At 40.2% G+C, this 27,811-nt stretch overlaps 1 protein-coding gene across 4 annotated transcripts in view; it reads left to right on the top strand.

The window, feature by feature from the left end:
- The window catches only part of PARN (poly(A)-specific ribonuclease), a 161,261-nt gene extending 133,972 nt beyond the window's left edge, over nucleotides 1-27,289 (top strand). For 3 of the 4 annotated variants that reach the window (XM_036992122.2, XM_036992124.2, XM_036992121.2), the window contains 3 exons: nucleotides 17,775-17,968; nucleotides 18,119-18,263; nucleotides 26,276-27,289. In XM_036992122.2, coding sequence (XP_036848017.1) covers nucleotides 17,775-17,968; nucleotides 18,119-18,258 — 334 coding nt within the window. In that variant the 3' untranslated portion in view covers nucleotides 18,259-18,263; nucleotides 26,276-27,289. The remainder of the gene's footprint in view (nucleotides 1-17,774; nucleotides 17,969-18,118; nucleotides 18,264-26,275) is intronic. The other variant, XM_036992123.2, reaches the window with a different exon arrangement.
- The last annotated feature ends 522 nt before the right edge of the window (nucleotides 27,290-27,811 follow it).

The raw sequence follows: 27,811 nt of genomic DNA, 5'->3' as shown, positions 1-27,811 counted from the left end.
TCTTTGTAATCCAGAACAAACTTTTCCCTCATTTAGGCCAATCTCATATTTACAAATAAACCTTATATCTACGACTGAGCACATTAACACAACACATTTATATATTCTCTCCTTTCACCCCTGTCCCCCCTATACTCCCATTCCACAAGGGATGTCCTTTATTCCTGCATAGCTGTCACACTGGCATACCTTAGTTAACAATACTTTTGCTTCAAACTCAATTCTTTATTAGAATAGAGAATCACAGTTTATCAGCAATCTCCAAGGGACTGCCTTCTGAATTGATCATAGGCAATCTTGCTCCTCTCATCCACTCGTATCATGCTCAAAAACACAGAAACAGTCATGCTCATGGAATCTGAATTTAGCATGAGAGCGTAGAAACAATAAAAATGCATTCTAGCTCCCATTTCCCCAGATTTTTCCAGTTCAGTTTGCTGTGTGCGTTAGTTTGCACAGTGGGACATTCCTTCTTTCTCTTAACTCCATCTAGTAGGGAATGTGTTTTTATCCATACATATACCAGAATGTAAACCATGTTATTATATGTAATTCAGGACAAAATAAGCCATTTGGTATTTGTCATTTGCCTTACAGCTTTTGGAGGGAAGCATTCCCTTACTGCATTGATTTCATCCACTCAACAGACCTTGACTGTAGAGGACAGTGACTGCAGGCCCTGTGCCAGGTGCTGAGAAACCCATGGTCATCCTGGAGTGTGAGCTCCTGCTCTCACTGAACTTAGATTCTAGAGGCAGAGAGTAAAGAAATAAGTAAGAAGCACAGGCAGAGATGAGTAGTAGGAGGAAAACGAAAAGGGTACAGGGATGAATGTTACAGGTGATCAGTGGCTTGTGCTCCTCAGGGTGTCAGGGAAGCCCTTCCAAGGTGAGACCTGCACAGTCAGAACTGGCCTGGGAAGATGGGGGTGGGGAGGAGGCTCTGAAGCAGGTCAAAAAGCCCTGCCTGGGAGGAAGGACAATCTCAGAGCTACATAACCAGCTACACGACCTGGGGGAAGTCACCTATTCTGAAGATGAGGTTTCTTCCCTGTAAAGTGGGAATGAAAAGGTCATCTTCAAATGGTCACACACCAGTATCAAATGAGAACATTTTGTAAAGTGGGCAGGCCTTTAAAATGAAAGGTGGCTGTTACTTTATCCAGCAGTATGAATGTCCCAGCCAACTAAAGGACCTACTCTGACTTCAAGACTTACTATTAAGCTATAGGAATAAAAATAGTGTGATACTGTCATAAGGAAGGACAGATAAGGAAACAAAGCAGAAAGTCTATAAATACAACCACACATTTTTGATAAGTTGATTTCCGATAGTGTTGCCATGCAGGAATTCCTTACCAGCATTTCTAACGACATTTGTGTTTTTTGTAAATCATGAGAAAAATCATTGAGAAATCAGGAAAAAGAAAAACATCTGTGGGAATTAAAGTTTAACTATCAACATAGACACTACTGGTTCAGAGGAATCCACTGACATGAAGTTGAAGCAAGAGTGGAATCAATATTAAAGGTTAAGGCCAACGTTTCTAAACCAGGATGAGTATGTAGGAAAGGCCATGATCAAATCAGTTATTCTTGCTTGTCACTGTTGCCATGTTGTTAAAGTTGTTCATGACCTGCTACTGCTAATGGTAAGCAATTCTTACAAATAAAAAATACATTAATGAGTTTATACACATCAGTGTATTTCATAAAAATCCTGTGAATCTTGTTCTAAGAAATAATAAGTTTTGGAAGCAGTCCTTGAATTGACAGTTTTGAACCATGTTTCTGTGTAGCAGTGCTGTTAACCTTGCTAGGATATCCAAATGTTACATTCTCTTAATAGAATCCAGTAGTGTTTCAGTGTTTGAATATTTTCCGGGGGCTATAGTTTTATAAACACTTTTCAGGAAGAAATGCAAAGGCAAGATGTAAATGTCATTGTGGAATACTCCATTGTGAAATCAGCTGATCTAAAATCTGAATTAGGACAAGCATATAAATTTTAAAAGCAAAACCAAATTCAAGGCAAGTAGACAAAATATTTTCATCCCTAAAGAAGGAAATGAGCTTATAGGAAGCAATATGTAGTCAGACACCCAGCTTGTATTTGCTTTGGACACTCAGAAAAATTGAAAGAAACTCTTCACAATATGAGCCCCATGAAAGAAACTCTTGTACATCTGTACTATTTGTCACAAGACAGATATTAGCAGTTAATGCTTGTGTGTTTTAAAACTCATTTAAGAATAACTTTAAATAGTAAATATTTGTGATAGCTTTCAATTTTTAAATATTTATTGGGCATCCATTCAGTGCTAATGTTTTATTCTCTCTTTTTTTGGTATCATTAATCTACAATTACATGAGGAACATTATGTTTACTAGACTCCCCCCATCACCAAGTTCCCCCCACATACCCCATTGCAGTCACTGTCCATCAGCATAGTAAGATGCTGTATAATCACTACCTGTCCTCTCTGTGCTGTACAGCCTTCCCTGTGCCCCCCCACACACATTATGCATGCTAATCGTAATGTCCCCTTTCTTCCCCCAAACCCACTTATCCCTCCCTTCCTACCCATCCTCCCCAGTTCCTTTCCTTTTGGTAACTGTTAGTCCATTCTTGGGTTCTGTGAGTCTGCTGCTGTTTTGCTGTTTTATTCTTTTAATGTTGTCTGTTACCGAACATCTAGATCAGGTAGAGGTTATTTTTATATATTATTGTTGTCACAGTATATTAGTTCATAATATTAGTAACCATGTGTTTATTATTATATAGTAACTCACTGAACTTAACCCCTGAAACTTTTAATATGACCTTACTACAGAAAAGTGATTCACTGTTTATGATAACTCATTATTATTTAAAGACACGTAGTAAAGTGCTATGAAAAATATAGAATAATTTATGATTCAGAAATTCTGATTTCTTATTCTCTGAAATCCTAAATATTAATAACTTTAGGAATTTATTAAAAGGTTAATAAAAATGTCTTAAAAAGGTGCTCATAACCCAGTAAGAAAATTTAGTTCCATCAAGAAATAGTTCTGAAACAATTAGGTAGTGGTATGTAAAAACATGAACTTCTACTCTTAGGTCACACCATACACATAGTGAACTTGAAATGACTTGTGGACCTAAAGTTAAGAATTAAAACCATAACATATCTAGAAGAAAAGAGGGAGAAAAAGCTCTAGTGATCTTGTGCTGTGGACTAATTTATGTTCCCTTGTAATACCTAAAATAATATGTTGAAGCTCTAACCCCCAGTGTGATGGTATTAGGAGCCTTGGGAGGGTAATTAGAATTAGATGAGGTTATGAGGTTAGGGGCCTCATGATGGGATTAGTGCCTTTTTAAGAAGAGAAAAACAGAGAAAGGTGGCTCTCTCCTACCATCTATAAAATATTGCTGAAGGAAATTAAAGAAAATTTAAATAAGCGAAAAGATTCCCCATGTTCATGGATTTTTTTGAAGACTTAATGTTGTTAATGTGCCAACAGTAACCAAAGTGATCTACATACTCAGTACAATTCCTATCAAAATGTCAATGATATTTTTTGCAGAAATAGAAAAATCTATCCTAAAATTTATATGAAATCTCAGGGGATGGACAACACTTTCTAATTTAAAAACTTACTATTAAGTTAAGGTACTCAAAACAGTGTAAGATTTGCATAAAGAGAGCTATGTAGATCTAGACCAATGGATTAGAACAGAGAACCCAGTAATAAACCTTCACATATAAAGTCTGGTGATTTTCAACCAGGGTGCCAAGACCATTCAATGGGGAAAGGACAGCCATTCAATAAATTGTGTTGAGTAAACCGGACATCCACATGCAAAAGAATGAAGCTGGACACTTATCTAACACCATATACAAAGACTAACTCAAACTGAATAGAAAACCTAAATAGGTAAAATTATAAAAATTATAAAATTATAAAAATCAAAGAAGACAACACAGGGGGAAAGCTTCACAACTTTGCATTTGGCAGTGATTTCTTGGATGTGACACCAAAGACAAGGGCAATAAAAGAAAATGGACAAATTGGACCTCAGGAAAATTTGTGCATCAAAGGACATGACAGTGAAAAGTCAACCCACAGAATAGGAGAAAGTATTTTCAAATTACACATCTGAGAAGGGATTAATGTCTAGAGTATATAGAGAACTAAAACTTAGCAACAAAAAAACAAACAATCTGATTTTAAAATGGGCAAGGAAGTTGCATAGCCATTGCACCAAAGAAGTTACATGAATAGATAAGCACATGAAAAGATTCTCAACCTCACTAATAATTAGGGAAATGCAAATCAAAACCACAGTGAGTATATGAACTGTACTCCAATAAAAACAAAAAACAAAAGAAAACAAAACCCAAACCACAGAGAGATACCAGTTCATACTTACTAGGATGGCTACCATAAAAAAAAGAATAATAATAACAAGTGTTAGCAAGAATGTGGAGAAATTGGAACTTTGAACACTGTTGGCGAGAATGTAAAGTGGTGCAGCTGCTGTAGAAAACAGTAAGATGGTTCCTCAGAAAACTAAAAATAGGTTCACTGTATGACCTAACAATTCCACTTCTTGGTATATACCCAAGAGAGTTGAGAGCAACTTTTTGAAGGGATATTCTTACATTCATGTTCATGGCAGCATTATTCTCAGCTTAAACATGGAAGCAACCCAAGTGTCCATTGATAGATGAGTGGATAAGCAAAATGTAGTATATACATACAGTAGAATATTATTCAGCCTTAAAAGAAAGGAAATTCTGACACATGCTACAACATGAATGAACCTTGTTGACATTATGCTAAGTGAAGTAAGCCAGTCACAAGACAAATACAGTATGATTCCACATATATGAGGTATCTACGAGAGTAATCAAGATTCATAGAAACAGAACTAATGATGGTTACCAGGGTTTGGGAGAGAAAGGGTAAAGGGAAGGTATTGTTTAATGGGTATAGAGTTTCCGTTTCACAAGATGAAGAGTTCTGAAGATGAATGGGGGTGATGGTTGCCTAATAATATAAATGTACTTAATACCACTAATTGTACATGTAATACTGTACACTTAAAAATCGTTGAGTTGGTAGGTTTTATGTTATGTGTATTTTTTTTGGTATCATTAATCTACAATTACATGAGGAACATTGTTTGCTAGACTCCCCCCATCACCAAGTACACCTCACAAACCCCATTACAGTCACTGTCCATCAGCATAGTAAGAATCTGCAGAATGACTACTTGTCTTCTCTGTGTTGCACAGCCCTCCCTGTGCCCCCCCCCCGCCACATTATACATGCTAATTGTAATGTCCCCTTTCTTTTTACCCCCCTTATCCCTCCCTTCTCACCAATCCTCCCCAGTGCCTTTCCCTTTGGTAACTGTTAGTCCATTCTTGGGTTCTGTGAGTCTGCTGCTGTTTTGTTCCTTCAGTTTTTTCTTTGTTCTTATTTATACATCACAGATGAGTGAAATCATTTGCCACTTGTCTTTCTCCACCTGGTTTATTTCACTGAGCATAATACCCTCTAGGTCCATCCATGTTGTTGCAAATGATAGGATTTGTTTTCTTATGGCTGAATAGTATTCCATTGTGTATATGTACCACATCTTCTTTATCTATTCATCTACTGTTGGACACTTAGGTTGCTTCCATTTCTTGGCTATTGTAAATAGTGCTGCAATAAACATAGGGGTGCATATGTCTTTTTCAAACTGCGCTGCTGCATTCTTAGGGTAAATTCCTAGAAGTGGGATTCCTGGGTCAAATGGTATTTCTATTTTGAGTTTTTTGAGGAACCTCCATACTGCTTTCCACAATGGTTGAACTAGTTTACATTCCCACCAGCAGTGTAGGAGGGTTCCTATTTCTCCACAACCTTGCCATCATTTGTTGTTGTTTGTCTTTTGGATGTTGGCCATCCTAAGTGGTGTGAGGTGGTATCTCATTGTGGTTTTAATTTGCATTTCCCTGATGATTAGCAATGTGGAGCATCTTTTCATGTGTCTGTTGGCCATCTGAATTTCTTCTTTGAAGAAGTATCTGTTCAGCTCCTCTGCCCATTTTTTAATTGGATTATTTGCTTTTTGTTTGTTGAGGTGCACGAGCTCTGTATATATTTTGGATGTCAACCGTTTTTCGGATCTGTCATTTATGAATATATTCTCCCATACTGTAGGATGCCTTTTTGTTCTGTTGATGGTATCCTTTGCTGTACAGAAGCTTTCAGCTTGATATAGTCTCACTTGTTCATTTTAGCTTTTGTTTCCCTTGCCCGGGAAGATATGTTCGTGAAGAAGTCGCTCATGTTTATGTCCAAGAGATTTTTGCTTATGTTTTTTTCGAAGAGTTTTATGATTTCATGACTTACATTCAGGTCTTTGATCCATTCGAGTTTACTTTTGCGTATGGGGTTAGACAGTGATCCAGTTTCATTCTCTTACATGTAGCTGTCCAGTTTTGCCAACACCAGCTGTTGAAGAGGCTGTCATTTCCCCATTGTATGTCCATGGCTCCTTTATCGTATATTAATTGACCATATATGTTTGGGTTAATATCTGGACTCTATTCTGTTCCACTGGTCTGTGGCTCTGTTCTTGTGCCAGTACCAAATAGTCTTGATTACTGTGGCTTTGTAGTAGAGCTTGAAGTTGGGGAGCAAGATCCCTTCACTTTATTCTTCCTTCTCAGGATTGCTTTGGCTATTCGGGGCCTTTTATGGTTCCATATGAAATTTAAAACTATTTGTTCCAGTTCATTGAAGACTGTTGTTGGTATTTTGATAGGAATTGCATTGAATCTGTAAATTGCTTTAGGCAGGATGGCCATTTGGACGATATTAATTCTTCCTAGCCAAGAGCATGGGATGAGTTTCCATTTGTTAGTGTCCTCTTTAATTTCTCTTAAGAGTATCTTGTAGTGTTCAGGGTATAGGTCTTTCACTTCCTTGGTTAGGTTTATTCCTAGGTATTTTATTCTTTTTGATGCAATTGTGAATGGAATTGTTTTCCTGATTTCTCTTTCTGTTAGTTCATCGTTAGTGTTTGTTTAGTATTAGTTTCACATATGCTGGTGCTCCTGTATTGGGTGCATATATATTTATAATGGTTATATCCTCTTGTTGGACTGGCCCCTTTATCATTATGTAATATCCTTCTTTATCTCTTGTTACTTTCTTTGTTTTGAAGTCTATTTTGTCTGATACAAGTACTGCAACAGCTACTTTTTTCTCCCTATTGTTTGCATGAAATATCTTTTTCCATCCCTTGACTTTTAGTCTGTGCATATCTTTGGGTTTGAGGTGAGTCTCTTGTAAGCAGCATATAGATGGGTCTTGCTTTTTTTTTTTTTTTTTAAGGATTATGATGTAAAACTTTAATGGATAAAATAAGGAATGATATGAATAGGTGGAGAATACATCTTACAACTCTTTGAGAGGATTCAAAATAGTAAAGATGACATTATTTCCCAAGCTAAAGTATAGCTTTTTTTTTTTTTTTTTGAGAGGGCATCTCTCATATTTATTGATCAAATGGTTGTTAACAACAATAAAATTCAGTATAGGGGGGTCAATGCTCAATGTAGAATCATTAATCCATCTCAAGTCTAATTCTCATCAGTCTCCAATCTTCTGAAGCATAACGAACAAGTTCTTACATGGTGAACGAATTCTTACATAGTGAATAAATTCTTACATGGTGAACAGTACAAGGGCATTCATCACAGAAACTTTCGGTTTTGATCATGCATTATGACCTATAAACAATCAGGTCAAATATGAATATTCGTTTGATTTTTGTACTTGATTTATATGTTGATCCCACATTTCTCCCTCTATTATTATTATTATTTTTATTTTTAATAAAATGCTGAAGTGGTAGGTAGATGCAAGATAAAGGTAGAAAACATAGTTTAGTGCTGTAAGAGGGCAAATGTAGATGATCAGATGATCAGGTGTGTGCCTATGAACTAAGTATTAATCCAGGCTAGACAAGGGCAGCAAAACATCCACGGATGCAGAAGATTTCTCTCAAAGCAGGGGGTGTGAGGTTCTGAGCCTCACCTCTGTTGATCCCCAAATTCTCACCTGATGGCCCCCCTGCGACTGTGCCTGTCTTAGGTTGTTCCTCCCTTGAGGAATCTTACCTGTCTCTGGCTAACCAGTCATCTTCCGGGGCCATACAGGGAAATGTAAAGTTGGTAAGTGAGAGAGAAGCCATATTGTTTGAAAAGGTTAGCTTTTTACTTCTTTGCAGATTTATGCCCTGTGGCTTCTATGCCCAGCACTTGTCTCGAGGTATCTTTACCACCTGGAGGAATTATGATACTCGGTAAATTCGATATGAGGCACAAATTCTATTTAAGGGTTGTAATTAGGAAGAAAGAAGAAAAGCTATAGATGTAGCATATGGAAGGAAACATGGGAGGATTGATTATTTCTTTGACATATCTTCTTGTAGAGTACCTTAAGTATGTATAGGTTTTAAACTACTAACTAATTTGCACACACATATTAACATAATAGGAATACGGTGACATAAACAAAGCAAATCTATAATTACCATCCATCTCCAGTGAAGCCAAGAAAACCATTTAGGCACCCTAGGCATTTGTGAAAATTTGTCTATGATATGATGGATATTGTCCAACTGTACTTGAACAGTCTGAGAGAAATCAGACAAATTAAAGCAGCCCATTTCTGGGATCTGTTCACATCCCTTATGTTCTTTTAACCGTAGATAGTCTATAGTCATAAGATTTTGGAGTGCTACAACTTGCACCCCTCCCAACTCCTGGGTGAGTTCCAACAGTACAGATCCGGTCAAATTCGTTGTCTCACTGTATGCCCATGCCAGCCTAGACATCTCCCTCCTCATTCCTATGGCAAGTCCAGGAGGGGTCTTGCTTTTTTATCCATTCTATTACTCCATGTCTTTTGATTGGTGCGTTCAGTCCATTTACATTTAGGGTAATTATTGAAAGATATGTACTTGTTACCATTGCAGGTTTAGATTCGTGGTTACTGAAGGTTCAAGGTTAGCTTCGTTACTATCTTACTGTCTAACTTAACTCTCTTATTAAGCTATTATAAACACAGTCTGATGATTCTTTATTTCTCTCCCTTCTTATTCCTCCTCCTCCATCCTTTATATGTTAGGTGTTTTATTCTGTACTCTTTTGTGTTTCCTTTGACTGCTTTTGTGAGTAGTTGATTTTATTTTTTGCCTTTAGTTAGTATTTGGTTGGTCTACTTTCTTCGCTGTGATTTTATTTTCTTTGGTGACATCTGTTTAACCTTAGGAGTGCTCCCATCTAGTGCAGTCCCTGTAAAATATCCTGTAGAAGTGGTTTATGGGTGGCAAATTCCCTCAACTTTTGTTGGTCTGGGAATTGTTTAATCCCTCCTTCATATTTAAATGATAATCGTGCTGATACAGTATCCTTGGTTCAAGGCCCTTCTGTTTCATTGCATTAAATATATCATGCCGTTCTCTTCTCACCTGTAAGGTTTCTGTTGAGAAGTCTGATGATAGCCTGATGGGTTTTCCTTTGTAGGTGACCTTTTTTCTCTCTCTGGCTGCCTTTAATACTCAGTCCTTGTCTTTGATCTTTGCCATTTTAATTATTATATGCCTTGGTGTTGTCCTCCTTGGGTCCCTTGTGTTGGGAGATCTGTGGGCCTCGGTGGTCTAAGAGACTATTTCCTCCCCCAGTTTGGGGAAATTTTCAGCAATTATTTCTTCTAAGACACTGTGTATCCCTTTTTCTCTTTCTTCTTCTTCTGGTACTCCTATAATGCGAATGTTGTTCCATTTGGATTGGTCACACAGTTCTCTTAATATTCTTTCATTTCTGGAGATTGTTTTATCTCTCTCTGCCTCAGCTTCTCTGTGTTCCTGTTCTCTGATTTCTATTGCTTTAACCACCTCTTGCACCTCATCCAGTCTGCTCATAAGTCCTTTCAGAGATTGTTTTATTTCTGTATTCTCCCTCCCTACTTGCTCCTTTAGCTCTTACATATTTCTCTGCAGGTCCATCATCATGGTTATGACGTTTATTTTGAATTCTTTTTCAGGAAGATTGGTTATATCTATCTCCCCAGGCCCTCTCTCGGGAGTAGTTCTCTGGGTAATTCTGGACTGGACCAAATTCTTTTACCTTTTCATGGTGATAGAGGTAGCTGTAGGCAGGTAGCGTGTTTGTCAGCTGGGAGAACAAAGTCCTCTCCTGTTTGCTGGTCGCCCTGCCCTTCTCTACTGCCTGTGTCGGTTACCCGCACTCCTGGAGCAGCCTCCAGGTTAATCCCCGAAGTTGCCATGGGCGGAGTCACCGTCAGGGTATCCCAGAGCCCTGTGGGGAATGGCAGGTGAGCTGGGTGTGCTCTCCTGCGAGAGCGGCACCTCTCTGCCTGCCCCTGGAAGCTGCATGCTGGCGGTGGCCTTTGGGTCTGGCTCAGGTAGCTGCACGCCGGGAGGAGATTCTGGGCAGCTGTTGGGGGTGCAGCTGCTCCCGGGCTGCATTGCTGCCACCACAGGCATGCGCCACTGCTCCCTGGCTTCTCCACTGCCAGCTCGCATGCCCACTCTCAAGCTACTGGGCTGCTGTGTCGGGGGCCGCATCAGCCAGGGGGAATGACTGGCAGGCTGCTTATTGCTGTGAGGGGCTTCAGAGCTGCACTGCTGCCCAGTGGGTTAGGGCGCGAGGAGTTCCGTGAGATTCCCAGCTGCTGGCTGCATGTGCCGGGACGATTCCATCCAGCTGTGCAGTCCCTGTCCCTTTAAGACTTTCAAAAAGCACTCTCTTTTCTTTTGTCCCAGGGGAGCCGGTTACAGGGACCTGCTCTCAGATTTTGCTTTTCAGTTTCTCTAATATCCAGCATACCGTGCATTGTGTGTCTGTGCTCCCAGTGTGGATTACTAGAGCTGGTTCTTCAGCAGTTCTGGGCTTTCACTCCCTCCCCGCTCTGACTCCTTTCCTCCTGCCAGGGAGCTGGGGTGGGGGGAGCCTTGGGTCCTGCCGAGTTGCAGCTTGTATCTTACCCCCTTCGTGTAATGCTGGGTTCTCGCAGATAGAGATGTAGCCTGGCTATTGTACTGTATCCACTGGTCTCTCTCTTAGGAATAGTTGTATTTGTTGTATTTTCAAAAATATATATGGTTTTGGGAGGAGATTTCTGCTGCCTTACTCACACTGCCATCTTGGCTTCTCCTGCTGTTGTGTGTATTTTACCATGATATTTAAAGGGTCAGAAAAGACTTTACATGAATGTTTATAGTATTATTATTTATAATAGCAAAATGTTGGAAGCAGCCCAAATATCCATCAACTAATGCTACAGTGATACTATGAAATAATACTACTCAGTAATAAAAGAAATAAACTACTAATACTTCCAGCTGTGTGGTTGGTTCTCAGGGTACTATGCTGTGTGAAAGAGTCAAACACAAAAGATTAAATTCTGTGTGATTTCATCCTTGTGAACATCTAGAAAAGGCAGCGGTATAAGGACTACAGGCAGATTGATGGTTCCTGGGAATGCAATTGAGTACAAAGTAACACAAGGAATCCTTGTAGAGAAAGGGAACTGTTCTGGATCTTGATTGCTGTATTTGCTCCCATGGTTCTATGCAATTCTAAAAATCAACCACACTGTGCACTTAAACTGAGTGAATTTCATTGCATGTAAATGATACTCAGATTAAAATAAAGAGGAAAAGTATTTCATGGAGCAGCCAGATTTTTCTGGTTTTACAGAAAAAGATATTGGTAGGAACTTGTAAACATGACCCTTCTTTTGGCATTTTTTTCTATTGAAAGGAGGAAGTTAATGGAGATATTCACCCTCACAAATTTGATTTGTAGTTGCCCCATTGTTAATAATAACTTACACCAGAATTCCAAGTTTGACCTAATAGCTATTGTAACTAGTGTGGCTTACTGTTTGTATCTCCCATATAAATGCTGATCAAGGTTTAATGTTCAGTTTTGATATACCAAGTTATGTCTCAACATTTTATTTCTTAATTAATTACCACTTCTTTGGAGGATTTAAGTGTGCACTTCATATTCATTATAAACTAGCTCACCTTGTGCATCATAATTCTGCATGCAAAATGAGCTCAGACTAATGGGAGGTGGTTTTGCCTGGTTTTCATTTTGACTTTTGACCTTTAAAAATCCATCCATAAAGGTAGATGGGATATAATCACAGCTGTTATTTTTATTAGAGAGTGATGGTTGAGAAAATTTTATGTTGGTATGGATATTATATGTACATGTATTTAAGCATATGAAAGGTGTTAATTTCACACATACCTGAGATTTCTCAGGCAAGTTGTTCAATAAACAATAGCCCTTTTTAAGAAGCAAAGGATTCTTATTTGAGAGCAGAGACTACAGATTAAGACCTAAGATATATGTTTGTAAATTAATTGGGAAAATGTTTAAAATTTGTATAAAAACGAGAACCTTTCAGAGCCAAAATTCTAGCATAGTTCCTGATGCATTGTAGACTCTCAGATGTTTGTGAAGAGGAACATTACAGATTCATGGGCCTTGCTGGCCAAAAATAGCACAGTAACCTATGGTTAGGATAAAAATAAGGTATACCAGAAAATATCTACGAAATCATCATTTGCAATTAATGCCAAAATTAAAGTCCATCCCCATCCTTGTAGGGTCCACCTAATGTTGAGGTACGAGTCTGGGCACAAGTGTACCCCTCTAAAAGTAGAGCGCATTAGAGTCACCCCAGAAAAGGTCCTCAGGTTCCCCCGGCCAATCTCTGTCTGCCCCCCAGCACCACCTCCACTGCTGAATTTTTACTCCATAGTTTAGCCTTTTCTGGAATTCCATATAAATGGAATTGTGAAATACCCACTCTTCTATGTGAAGGCTTTATTCACTTAGAATGTTTTTGAGATTCCTCCATGTTGTTGTATATATCAGTAGTTCCTTATTGTTTTATGCTGAACTGTTACTTCATTGTATACTTGTTCCACAGTTTAGCCTTTCTCCTGCTGATAGACATGTGCACTCTTCCCAATTTTTGTGTATTATAAATAATAAGGATGGATTACTTAAAAGCCCCTTCAGATAATGTTATACAAGCTTGCAAGGAAGCAAATACTAAGAAATCGGGAAGCATTCTTGGAGGCTAGTGGTATTTGAGCAGGAGATGGGTGGGAGCGTCTTGACACAAACAGCAACACTGAAATGGGGAAAATAGGATGTATGCTAAGAAGCTAAATAGGTATGCTGCTGGGACAGTGGATCTGTGGAAGAGTGCTTGCAGTGGGGTTCACTAAGGTGAACATAAACCGCCTGGCAGCTGACTGCCTTATGGAAGACAAGGCTGGAAAAGCAGACTGGGACCCAGATGGCAGAGGGTCCTGGTTGCTGTGCTGTGCAGCTAAATACAAGTTTTAGTGGCGAGCATAGAAGTTTTCGAGCTGGGGATATGTTGATCAGATGCCCTTTAGGAAGAAGTTTGGCACCATTGGAAGAAACGGATTTGAAGGGAAAGGAAGGCTAGAAAGAGGAGAGGAAGGGATTGATCGATTGGGTCCTATTTTCAGAGTCTATGGGCAAGATAGGAAGGGTCCATAGTGGCTGTAGGTGAGGAAAGAACTGGAATAGTGGCAGCTGGGGTGGAATGAAGGAGGCGGTGTGAGTGCACAGTAGCTCCGTGTAAGAGTGGTTATGGGAGGTGAGCTGCTGAGGCAGCACGGCCAGGGCGTTGTAGAAGAAGACCAAGGCTGACCGAGGAGGTGAGCCCGGCGGCTCAGCTGTGTCAGGTGGGTCGTCGTGCTAAGGGTCCAGGCAGCTTTCTGTGTATTTCTGGTTGATGGTACATTTATTCGTCATGTTTAAGCACGTACACGTAAGTCCTACATCATGTCACGCTGGACATCAGAATATATCCCTCAGGGAGATTCACTTTTCTTTGTTATACATCATGCTTCTCAGGTATCTCCAGTAATTCTCTTTTTTTCATTTTAACTTGGAAAAGACTTGAAACTTTAAAAAAGCCACACAGATATTACAAAGAACACCCCTGTACTCTTTATCCAGACACATCTGTTGTTATTATTTTGCTCTTAGTTTTCTGCTTCGAGCACATGCCCTCTCTTCCTCCCTCCCTCATCTGCTTGCTCACACCATTCTGTATTGTATTCTTTCTCTCTCCCTCTCCCTTTTTTGCTCCATCTCCTCCCACCCCCTCAACGCACTTACTTTTTTCTGAACCATCTGAGAAGAAGTTAGATGCCTCATGGTCCTTTATCCCTAAATACTCTGAGATAGGATATATTCTTACACAACTGTAGTACAGTTATCAGCCTCAGTCATTTAACATTGCACTCAGATCTACTGTTCATATCCCGGTTCTTTATTTAATCCAACATTATCTTTATGGCCTTTCCCCTCCAGTGTGAGATCCATTCTCTGATAATGGTGTTGCATCTAGTTTTCTTGTCTCTCAATCAGTGACTGACATTTTTGAAGAACACCAGTCCCTCCATATACATTTTTTTCAATAAACTGATTTTCTGATTTTCATTTGGGTTTTTCTGATGTTTCTATGCATTCATATTGTACAGTCTTGACCAGAATACTACGTAAGTGATGTGTCCTTCTCAGGGTGTTGGTCTCTGACTTTAAGACCATGCAAATAGCCTACTCTTCATCAGAATAGCTCCCCAGATTCAGCATCTGTTGATGATTTTTCCTCAACCATTCTTCGTATGATGGTTGCATAGGTAGGATTTGCACTGAGCTCTAAGTCGCAGCTTTACATATTGATGTAAAGCCATGGATTGCTGTTTTTTCAGTGGTTTAGAATTATTATTGCCCTTTAATTATTTTTGTGCTCAAATATCTGGCCAGTGGGGGCCTTTTCCAACTGGTTCCTATGTCTCTGTGGCATGCCCTATCATTTCTTGATCAGTTTCCTACTTTCTGGTATTGTGAGATGTTCCAGACTCATTTTGTACCTCCTTTACCCCAACCATAAGATCAGCCACTTCTTTGAGGAGCCTGGTTGTTTTAGTGGGGTATGATATTAGAAATTAAGATCTGAACACTAGATGTGCTCATTGCTGTTGGGGTTTCTTTGCTTCTAGGACCTTTCAGTGGACAGAGCTGGAAAATACATGCATGGATATATATACATACATGCCCATGCATCTATGCCATGCATATGCATAAATATGCACATACACACATATTTATTTTAGAAACCACAAGCCCAAACTCTTAACACCCAATTCCATTCCATCCTCATGGGCCCTTCCTTGCCTTCCCCCATTCCAGTATTTGTATGTCTGTCTCCCAGCAGCATCAGCACATTTACTGATTCGCTCAGTACTACAATGCTTCTAAGTATTTTCAGAATTGCTTCACTCCTTCAACTGCAGGTGCAAACCCACTAAAGAGTTCAGGATTTGTTTCACAATTCTTCCCACACCCCACCCAAGACTGCGATACTGGGTTCATAAATTGCTCTTCTGTGCTTCGCTTTTTTCACTGGAAATCATTCCATGTCAGTTCTTCGACATCTTCTCTCTTCTAACTGCTTAGTACTTCATTGGTTACATGTACCATAGTTTATTTAACCTATTTCCTATGCTTAGACATTTAGGTACTTGACAGTGTTTTATAATTACAAATAAAGCTGCAATAAAAAACCATGTGCATATGTAGTTTTGCATTCTTGGCAGTGTGCCTTCTAAGTTCCTAGAAGTGGAATTGCTGGCACAGAGACTAAATGAATATGTAATTTTGTTGGATATTGCTACATTCCTTTCCATAAGAGTGAGTTCATAGCTTTGCCCATTTTTCTATAGAATTTTTGGGTCTTTTTTTTTCCCCTCTTCAGTTATTTGACATTTATTTGTATACTTAGTTATTTGTAGCTGTGATATAGGTTAACAGTATTTTCTCCTGGCTTGTCAATTTCATTTTTTTACTTTGCTTATATGTTGCCATGCGAAAGATTTTTATTTTTACAAGGTGAAATTTATAAGCTTTTCATTACATCTGAATTGTGAGTTATAGTAAGAGAGCCTTTCTACACCGGGTTTTGGAGGAATTCACCCCTTCTAGTATTGTATGGATGCAGTTTTTTCATGCAGGTATTTAATCCATTTGGTTTTATTCTTCTGTATGGTGTGAGGAATGAGTCTAATTTATCCTTTTTCAGTTGTCCCAACACTTTTTTTTTTTCAACCCATCTTTGTCCAGGTAATTTGAGACACCACCTTTATTGTTCACTAGGTTTCTGTTTGCATTTGGGGCTATTTCTGGACTTTATATTTCTTGAAGTATTTTTAATGCTGATAATTCCAGCTGAGTTTTCATTAAACATTTATATGTCTCAGAGGCAACCGGGTTCCAGGATTTAGAGCTTAGAGGAATTTTTGGTCTCTTCCCCTTTTGTGATGGAAGAGTGGGTCCTTGCTGTTTTCTTACCTTCCTGAATTTTCAGAAACCAACCAAATTTTTTTAGTCTTTAAAAAAAACCTTTCTAAGGAGTTAATCAGTTTTTAAACATTAATTTAACATGAATTTTTAATAACTCCTCCAAATATTACCATTGATATCCCCTTTTTCTCCACATCCTCTCAATAAAAGAGATGCTTCAGAAAGCTGCAAATAATAGATGGAAAAAAGAGGACAAATGGAAAGCCAGCTGGACTGAGAGTCATGTGCTCTGAGCCCTGTTCCATTCCCTGTGGCTTCTAAGAACCACCAGGGAAGCAATTTATTCTTCTTCATATGAGTGAACAACTGTAAAATACAGAGAAGATGTGAGTGCAGGAGTGACATGGAAGAACTTGAATAATCCGGTAGCCAGAGTTGTTTATATGTATCATTTAAAGTATTCACTTACTAGGGAAGGCTTAAATAGGAATATGCTTGCATTCTCTTCTCTCCCCATCTCTGCCCCCCTCTCTTTACTTGACTAGCCTCTCTTAAGTGGAATGACTTGATTTTTTTTTATGCTTCTCATAACTTGGGGGCTATAATAAAAAATCTATTTATAAGAACCATTGAACCATTTAGAGGAGATAGGACTCACACTGACCATGTGGTCTCTGTTTTTGTTAAGTTATATTTCAGGGACTGTATTTTTCTTAAGGAAAAACCAGGACATGTAATCTGATTTAATTCAACATGTCAAATCCAAAAAAGCTTTGAAAATAAAGCCAGGTTTAATTATAAATTTGACAAGTCACCTTTTTTCAATAGAAGAGAATTATGTGAAGATGGGATATGCCCTGTAAGTGAATTTAAATGCACAGGCAGTGTGACAGCCGAAACACTCAACAGCTCTTGTTCTGCTCTCAACCCATCAGGTAGTTATGAAGTCCCTGATGCTATCTTCTGATTTGATGTCATCACAACCATTATTGCATTACAGCAGCTCTACTATTCTATTCTACTCTTCTGTTATAGAGCTCTACCAAGAGAGAGAGGGAATTTTCTTTAAAATTTTGTTTTTTTAGCACAAAGAACAGTTTAGATTTGTATATATCTGTACACAAGCATAATATAGAACCTGCTTCTGAATAAGCTTATCTGGGTAAACTTGTAGAATTCAGTTCATTATAAGGTCTTTAACTTTCACTTATAGGTGACAGCTGCTCATATTGATCAGTTAAGTGTTACTAGAATTAAGAGTATAAAAATATTTTTATAGGCTAGTCTTCCTGTTAATCTTCACATTGTTCCACTGTTTGCATTTCAGTCTTACGGCCACCAGCACAGTAAGGAAGAGAAATCTGAGTCCCACTCAAACAGAAACTGGCCCAGAAGCCAGGGAAACAGGGGAGATTTCTGACACTGAGCCTGAGCAGGCAGATTCCTGCGCAGAAGCACTCTCAGAGGGAAGGAAAAAAGCCAAGAAATTAAAAAGAATGAAGAAGGACCTTTCTCCAGCAGGTTTGTATTAGATCTCACTAAAATTCTTGAGTCATGTACTCTTTAATGCTCTAGGAACTCGTATGTGGGGGAGAAATTATCGCAGGGCTTCAGTTGGAGGCAAAGTCTATGTACAGTAGTCCCCTTACCTATAGCTTCTGTTGTCCATAGCCAGCCCCATCTGGAAGCAGGTGATCCTCCTCCTGGCATGCTGTCAGGTCGATAGTATCCTAACACCACACCCAATGCCTGCATCATTCCCCTCGCTCCGTCCCACCACACAGGCATTTTGCCATCTCACATCATCATGAGAAGGGTGAGTATAGTACAATAAGGTATTTTGAGTAAAAGACCACAGTCACATACCTTTTATTACAGTGTATTTGTATACTTGCTATAATTGTTCTATTTTATTATTGTTATTAATCTCTTCCTATGCCAAGCTTATAAATTAAACTTTATCATAGATATATAATATGTAGAAAAAACATAGTATATGTAGAGTTTGGTACTATCTACAGTTTCAGGCATGTACTGGGGGTCTTGGAACATATCCCCTAAGAAGAAAGGGGGGACTGCGGTAGTCTACCATGGGACCAGATGTATTTAGGATTGATTTAATTTGAGAATCCCAAAAAAGCCCTGGCTCTTGAAAGAGGAAGGCTTGGCACAGGCCTCCTTGTTAAAGATGATTAGTCCATTTTGGTAATCTCTCTTTCCTCCATGGTTCAGAGGGTTTGCTGATGTGTTTGAAGTAGCCACGGTATTTTAAACGTGCATTTAAATTTGTACAGAAGCCTCTTCCTACACATGTTATTTTCAGTGGCAGAGTTTTCACTGTTCCCAGCAAAACCCAGGCAGCCTGAATTTTTCTCAGAAGCAGAATTACATAAGGAGCAAAGGAAACAGGAAATGAACACATGTTGAGAACCTACTCAGTGTGAGGCACTGGAGTGGGAGCCTTTTCTCTCCTTATTTAATGCCATTCTTACAATAGGGAGTTAGCATCTTTGTTCTCGTAATGCAGGTGTCAGGGCCCAGAGAGGTCAACAAACATAATGCAGATCCACGCAGCTAGTAAGCCAGGCCAGAAGGTGGGCCCAGGCCTGCCTGAAGCTGAATCCCACGTGCTCTCCATCACCCACATGTGCTGTGGAGGGTCCGTGGCCTCACCCAGCCCCTCATGCACAGACTCAAAGTGCCGGAGTGCAAGGTGTGGAGGTGCTTGCTTGTCAGCAGGCCTGTTCTCTGCTCGGGAGATTGAGCCATCACCTGGTCAACAGCAGCCACAGTGACAGAATTTATAGCCACAGACTGAGCACTTGCAAAAGGTCCAGCATAGCACTTCATGCTCAACAGAAATTCTTTCATTTAAATCTCTGAGGTGATGTCACCATGGTCCATTTTGCAATGAAGAGAAAGGAGGCTTAAAGGGTTACATGACTTGCCCAAGGTCATGGAGCTCTCAAGTCTGTCTTGTAAGAAAGCCCGTGCTCTTATACACAGTTGTGTTGCCTACTGGGGATAAGAGGGCCGCTGAGCTAGCCCCGATTATTCTCTGCTTTATCTCACATCAGGACAGTTGCCCCGGCCAGCAGAACCAAGAATGACATCAATGGAAAGTAGCAAAGCCGTGAAACTTGATTCAGACCCAGTCTAAAAATTGACTGTTTCAATTAATTCCTCTTTTTGCACGTGACCCTATCTGACTGTAGGGAGTTGCTATTAATGAAATCAAAGAAGCAGCAAAAACTTTGCATATGCTTCTTATACATTATGCTGAAGCTTGACTTTAACTGAAATCTAAAACTCTTGTTTGAAGCCTGGATTGCATATTTTAGCTGTCTAAATCTGGGTGTCTCCCTTTACTTGCCTTTCTTTCCCTGAATTATGTATTGGAGACTTTTTAAATCTGCAACATACTTAGTCTTCATCTGTAATACCTTGTTACCATAGTCACATTGCACCTGCTCAACAAATGTTAAATATTAAATGTTAACATGATTTTTTGAGATCACTTGGAGCATGATTAGGGAGAGGGCCCCCCCTCTATATTCCTTTCCTTTATATCTCATTCTCTTTTGAATTTTTCAGCTTATGTTACTTCTCAGGAACAAGAGATCATGTTTTTTCTCCCCTTCTATCTCAGTATAATCTGGAAGGTAATAAAATTAAAATACTTAATAATAGACTACATTAATAGATTAGCTCCTTTTATAACCCTTCATCATTTTAAGTGAAAACTTTCTATGAGTTATTTGGGGTTTTGAATTTATAATACCATCATTAAAATAGTTTTTTTTTTCTCCCATTGACAGTAAAGCTGTCAGTGCCACGAGATTTGAGCTAAAAAAATAATCGATTTTGTACTTCTTTGTCAGTCCTACTAAAAAAGAGAGAGAGAAACATCTTGACAACTTTGAATTGAATCAGAGAACTTTGAACGGAATCAGAGAGAATTGGGCTTTTTTCTGGAGCACCATTCACTGAGTAAGACCTTCTGACAGCACAAGACTGGGAGTCTAATGGATCCTTTTTTAGCTGGTTTGTTTTAATCATTTTGTCTAAATAGTATCAGCAGGATGTAGGTCAAGATATGAGGTACTGACCTGTTGAATCAACAAATTTTGATTGGTTACTGTACTAAGGTCCTCTATTGAGTTGACAGTAAAAGTTCACACCCTGTGAAGGGTCTGTGTTAAATTCTCAAAGGTTCAGAGCGTACCAGGAGCCATGAGGCCTAGTCGGGGCATTGGCGGGAACTGTCAGTGTGTTTGATACAGTGTGGCTGAGTCTGTCCTACAGAGACAGGTTCTGAGGCATCATGTCTGAGCCCTCCCACTGGGGAGAGGATCTTGACAGGTATTCAGATGATACAGTAAGGTGTGTTGGGCGCCTGTCATTGAGGGCATGGAAAATGTACAAGGCAGTGTTCTCTCTACAGTAGTTCATTCTCTGTTTTCTAAGGAGGAAGTAGCAAAAAGTGGGACCATAGATTATCATGTACTGTAGCAATCCTGGGACAACTGATGCTCAGTAAATCCCACACAAACTGTCATTTTTCTTAGTTATATATCTTACTATCTAAGGTACACTATGAAGTTAAGCACCAGACCCCTTCCTAGATAACGAAGTGATTTAAATTGCAGAATAAATTACTGTTTTTAGAGTACTAGCAACATCCTTTATTGTCTAGTCCTTAAAAAACCCAGTAAGGTATAGATAACATTTCCAATGTATAGAGAGGAAACTGAGGCACAAAGGATTAGAAGCTTGAAGAGACAAGTATAGCTGGTGTTGGGGGCAGTGGGGAGGGCTGTCTGACTCAGAACTCACATTTTATCCAAACTTTAGAGGAAGCAAAGCATTCTTTACAAAGGTGATTTCTGGCAGCTGTTCTAGGTCACAGTTACCAACCTAGACTTCTTGTGATGAAGTCATGTGATACAAATCTAAGCAACCATTCTTCTTTGGGAGCTTTTCATATATATATATTATGTGCTCAGTTAAATACTTTTCACTGTTGTTTCTGTCCTAATTTCAGGAAGCAAACGTATAATGTAAGCCCCCTCCTTTTATAATTATGATGAGTGGAGATTGGCATTGCTATTTAGTTTGCTCTGGGGAATTCAAGGCATAGTCACAGTTGGTATGTAGAGGAGAACAGTTCTGCATGCCATTTATGCTGGAATAAACACTCTCTAGGAAATGCTCCCCAGACACTGTTTAATGGATGGGTTTTCACTTGATTTTGCTGAGTAAATTAATAGTGGTCCAGTGGCCTGATGCTGGCTCAGCTGGCCATTCCCAAATGCTGACAGACAGGCCAGTAGCTAGAGGTCCGTCAGTGCCCTGCTAGACAGCATTCACGGAGCGGTGCCCAGAAACACTGACTTCTGGTGATTTTTCGTCATGTAATAGAGAAGTTCTTCCAAGTCTTTTTCCCCCTTACATTTGAAACACAACACATTAGACCTTTAAATGTTTGCCAAGAACTGTGAGTTTTATTGGAGTCTTGACTAATCTGCTGGATTTTTCAAGCTTTGCCCTTAGGGTTACAGTATAAAAAAACTTAAAGCAGAAGTTTCCTCATGCAACTATAGGTCTCCTCACAGTCAGAAGCTAGACCTTCAGTTGCTGCTGTCGGTCACCTGAGCAAACAGCCTAGAGAAGTCCAGCCACCTCCCAGAGAGTATTTTAATCAGTCAATTAAAACATGGTTTACAGCCCAAAGGTGGCAGGGGAGGTGTATCTGTGCTGTGGGGCCATATACTCAGTGCATATCTGTGCCCTCCTGTTCCTGTTGACATTCCTCTCGGGCTCTCCTAGGCTGTCCAGGTGGGGCTCTGCCTTCTTCGTGTGGAAAACCACCCCATCAACAGGCCCTTGGGAGCATTTCCTAGTTAAAAACTTGTGTGTGGCACCCACCCGAAGGATCTTTCTGCATGCAGAATTCCACTCTCGAAAATGACATGCTGGCAGGTTTCCAATGCGCCATGTAGTGTCTGAGAGTCCGTTCTGGATTCCCAGGAGGAAAGAGATGTCTCACCCCTCAGTTTCCCCACTTTCAACTCCAGTCAGATGAAAAGTGAGTAAGCCAGAAGCAATCACCTTTTGTATTTACCACTTCTTAATTTGCTTTGTTAATAAAAACAATGTGCTCACTATGAAAATCTGTCGACTGAAGAAAAAGAGAAGGAAGAAAATTAAACCCCACAGTTACTTGATGCTGTTAACCAGTGTCGTTACTTTGCTTATCATTTTTGTGGATAGTTGATATCATACACCATATTCAACTTAATATCCCATTTTTACCCCCTTAGAAAAAACTCTTGGTCAAATATTTTTAATTATCAGCAAAATATTCTATATTAAAATTTTGTGCTTTTTTTTTTTTAACAACATTCCTAGTATCTTTTGCAAGGTCGGCTTTATTAAGATACAACTTATGTGCAATAAAAGTCATCACTTTTAGGTGTACAGTTTGATGAGTTTTGACAAATGTGTAAGGTCATAGAACCATCACTGTGATCAAGATAGAGAATAGTGCAGTCATTCCTTTGTAGTCAGTCCCTCCTTCCATCCACCCTTAGATCCTGGCAACCACCAGTCTACTTTCTATCCCTGTAAATTTGCCTCTTTCAGAAAGTCATATACATGGACTCATGCAGTAGGTAACTTTTTGAATCCTTCATTCAGCTCCTTTCAGTGAGCACAATGTATTATTTGAGGTTGATTTGTGTGTGGCAAGTATCCCTGATTCATTCCTTCTTACAGCTGGGGAGTTTCTGTTTATAGATATACTGCTATTTGTTTATTTTGTCAGTTGACATTTAGGTTGTTACCAGTTTGTAGCAACTAAGAATCAAGCTGCTGGAAGTGTTTGCATACAGGGTTTTGTATGAAAAAGGTTTTCATTTCTTTGGGGTATACATCTAAGAGTAGAATTTTCAGCTCGTGTGGTAAATGTATGTTTGACTTTATACAAAATGGGCACATGTTTTTCGAGGTGGCTGTGTCATTTTGCATTCCCACCAGCTGGGTCTGAGGGTCCCGTGGCTCTGCACCTCTACCAGCGCTGGCATTAGCCTTTTTAGCCCTTCTAGTGGGTATGTAGGGAAGTCATTACGGCTTTGATTTTAATTTCCCTAATGACTGATGATGTTAAGTATCTCTTTATGTGATTATTTGCTCTCTAAATCTCTTCTTTGGTGAAATGTCTGTTGAAATCTTTTGCCCATTTTTCCTTTGGGATGTTTGTTTTGTTCTTACTGAGTTTTGAGAGTTGTTTATATATTCTGGATACAAGTCCTTTTGGGTATTTTGCAAATTCTTCCATACTTGATGGCTTTTCTTTTCCTTCTCTTAACAGTGTCTTTCAAAAAGAAGTTTTAAATTTTAATGAAACCCAACTCATCAGTTTTTTTCTTGGGTTATGCCTCTGGTGTCATATCTAAGAAATCTTTCCTTGATTCAAGATTGCAAAGATATTCCCTGTGTTTTCTTCTAGAAGTTTTATAGTTTTAGGTTTTACATTTATATGTACAGTTCATTTTAAGTTAATCTTTGCATATGATGCAAAGTTTGTATTGAGGTAAGTCTATCCTAGCAGGAGTCAGAGGTCCTTAAGTATCTGTTTAAAAAGAAAAATTGTTCCTGAATATTTCTTTGTACTTTAGCAAGCAGGGCTGTGAAAATGAGTTCCCATAGCTCCTTACCTTCTAGCTTTGATTCTGATCCTTTTTGAAAAGTGGTGGATGAAACACTTGTAGTGACTTCCAGCTTCCTTCTGGTCTGGGTCTCCTTTAGATGGTTCCTAAAGTTTGGGTTCCTCTGTACACATCATTCTTGGTCAGCAGCTGCCTGTTTTAGGTAGTGAAAGTTGCAGGCTTTCCTGGGGAACAACCATAATCAGTGTTGGCCTACCTTATTGATAAGGGGAAGGGACCTCATGCATTAAAAACCTGTCATGTGCCAGGGACTTTGCTGTATCACAGAGATCTAATGAGGCAGAAAGTAGTATTCAGTCCATCTTGTAGATGGGTCAGGAAGAGTTGTCCAAATTCATACACCAAGTAAAATGCTCAGACCTGACTTGCCTCACTCCAGAGCATATTTGCATATTCCATTATTTCTCACTAGCTCTTCACAGTCACTTCCTTTGTGCTTGATGGCATGCGACCATACTCACACGTGTCCCGTCCAGCTCACGGCAGGTGCTTTTGTAAGTATGACAATGCAGTGGATTTTAGCTGCTTAGCTATTTTTCCTCTCAGCTAGTTTAATTTACTTCATCTCCCCACATGCCTTTTACCTTCATAATGGCTAATTGGCTATTGTAATGTGATAGGTGAATTATAAAAGTGCCTATGGATGTTTGTTTTCCTTCGTACGTTTAGGTCTTACATGAATGGGCGACTGACAAGGTCAGGCTAGTTGTATCATCGTGGGCCATCTGCAGTACTTGTTCTGGGGAGGAGAGTGTTTGTCTTTTGTTTTTAGTAATCTTTATTCCTTTTCTAACTGGATCGTGTGACTCTGTCCCATGGATTGCGTCCTATGGATAGCATCTCCACTTCTCAGAAGTAGTCTTACAGTCTTTATTGGAGTCTCAAGATGTGCATGTTCAACACAGCGATGAGACCCAGGGGAAGACTGCGACGTACCCCTCCTGATCTCCTGATCCTGCCTCTCTGGACTTGATCTCAAGAAGTGATCAGAAGTGGGAGTTCTCATTTTAGCAGAAAATCCCAGGTTTTTTCATGCGTTTAGACCTAGTTCTCTTTAGGCATGTCATTGACAGCAGCCACTCTTAGCAGAGGGGTTTTCTGCTACATGGGATCTGCACCCCTCCATTTTTAACAGGCCCTTCTTCTCCATTTTAGGCATGAAAAACCTGTTCCCTTCTGAAATCTTGGAGCCCTGGCAGTCGGGGTTGGCTTTGCTGGTTTTCCCTGACAACCTTGCTTTATGGCTTAAATCACACGTTGACCCCACTGCTGCGGTAGCACTCAGTCTGCCACACTTTCCACTATGCACACGCTCTTCCTGACTCACTTCCCATTCACTAGGCTCCTAACATTGGCAGTCCAGGCCCAGCTGGGCTGCTGCAGAAGGTGGCGTGAATGGGGAAAGGGCTTCAAACTGCGACGTGGAACTGTTTGTAACTGAAGAGGCCCTTCAGTGCACAAAGCCCTTAGCCAGTGTTGCTGAAATCGGGGAAAGCAGCAAGCTTCTCCTGCCCCTTTGGGCCCTCTGAGCCCCCACTGGTCAGCTTCCCTCCACTCCGAAGCCCCCAGCCCCTGACATTCCTCACCTAGGTGCCGGTGCACACGGCACAGGAAACCCAGTCTCCTGGGACTGTGGTAGGTCTCTGGTTGCCATGAAGGAGCCAAACCCTGAGGCCTCACTCAGTCGCTCTGTGAGACTGGTCCCCTTCCCAGGCTCTCTGAACCTATTCTTGTGTCTATAAAATGGGGATACTGATACCACCGCATTGCACTTCCATGAAGATTAAAGGAATTAAGTGCCCAGCATGGTGGCTGGCAAAGAATGTATGCTTACTGAGAGATTGTCAGCATTCACATTTTAACTCGTATAAAATTAATAGAGGCCACCAAATGGGGAAGCACTTCCCTGATCCTACCTGTGATGTTGGCTGTGGCATCGCCCCGTTTGCTGGGCGCCGCTCTCCGTGGACGAGACTCTGGGCTGTGGACATGCTCCAGTGGGGCTGTGCAGCCAGCGCTGGGTGCCCTGCTCTGAGCTGGGCATCTTGTTCTCCTGCACGCCTCTCTTTGTTTATCTTGTTTTGTCCTTTCCCGCCAGGAAGCATCTCGAACAGCTCTGCCAAGCTCTTTGAAGTTCCTGACACCTGGTAACCAAGGCCTGAGTGACACAAGTCGCTGGTGCTGTTGCTGGGAAGGAACCAGTCAGCACGTGCGGAAGCCATACTGTATCTAATTTAATGAAATGTGGTATGGGAGGGGTTTGCAACCAAGTATGTCTCCTGAAAAAAACCCAGGTTTTATTTTTGTGGCTGTTTCTTTTCTTCCTTTTTAATGTCAACTGTCTGCTGACAGCGTGGCTGTAGGCTGTCATGAATGTGGACACTATTAACCAGTTCATTAATTGTTGCGCGCGTGAAACCTTCCCTGTCATGAATCAGTGTGTTTAAGCATCCACCTGACGGGGAATGCAGGCTGTGGAATACACAGAAAGAGCCAATGTTCCTGGGTGCTGCAGTCATGAATCTGGAGTTTAGAGGTTCTTGTCCATCGTCAGGTGCTCAGATATGGGGGAGGCCGCAGGATGTGGTTACGGTCTCCCAGTGGAGAAATTGGCTGTGTCTTTCCTGCTCCCTACCATAGCTGCCTGAAAATATTAAGCTCTCAAGCTTGTTTTTCCAGTAGGAAAATGTCTACCACTGTCAACCCATAAAAGAGCTTAACATATGCCTTGGCATTTGGGGCATATTTAGAGTCCTTTTTCCTAAGATGTGAGTTTCTCACGGCAGACTGTACAAGTAAAAGTCAACTTCTGTTAGTACATGTAGTGCTGTGTTCAAGCTTTTGTGTCTTAGCCTGGTCATATTCTCTGGGTGGCTGTCTGGGGGTAAGTGGCGTGTGCGTGTGTGTGTGTGTGTTAAGTCATGACAAATTATAACATGTACCAGCCTTTTCTCTGTTGCAACAGATCACAACAGTGACAGAATTTCCTGGATCTACTTCAGTAGATCTACTTCATTTAGATCATTGTTAGATATTTAACATTTTTGTATCATGGAAATAAAAATGAAAAGTGTATTTCCAAAAGATGAAAATTAAAGAAATTTTCCTAGGATTCTGGATTTTTTCCTTTCTCTTGTTTTATGAGTGATGTATTTGATCTCTGCAAAGATATATTTCTCTCAAGATCACCCTTTGCTAAAGAGCTCTGGTGAGTCAATAAACCTGGTGTTTGTGGATTTTTCTTCTTCTTAGTTTAATCTCTAGTCTATATACCTGCCTTAATGAGTCAAATGCCCAGTGCTGTAGTTGAGCCCCGTGGTAAATTGCTGTGTAGGTGGGTCTGCATCTGAGCTCTTAAAACTCAAGTCGGAATGCGTGGTGCTCTGAGAATTCAGATTTGTAAGACACTTTCCTCAATTAAGAGACTCTTAACACTCCCCCCCTCCTCCCCTTCTAGAGTTTGACAGCCAAGACTTTATAAACCCAGACTTGGCAGGAAGGCATTCCCACCCCTTACAGAGGTTTCACTGCTCAGGGCTCAGTGGGGAAGTGAGCAGGGACAGGGGAGACCTTAATAAAGACCATTGTCAACAGGAGGGGATGTACAGGGTACTGCTGGACTCTGCTGAGTTGT

Source organism: Manis javanica, chromosome 10, assembly GCF_040802235.1.
Source record: "Manis javanica isolate MJ-LG chromosome 10, MJ_LKY, whole genome shotgun sequence".
NCBI lineage: Eukaryota > Metazoa > Chordata > Mammalia > Pholidota > Manidae > Manis > Manis javanica.
This window is presented reverse-complemented; position numbering and strand designations above follow the sequence as displayed.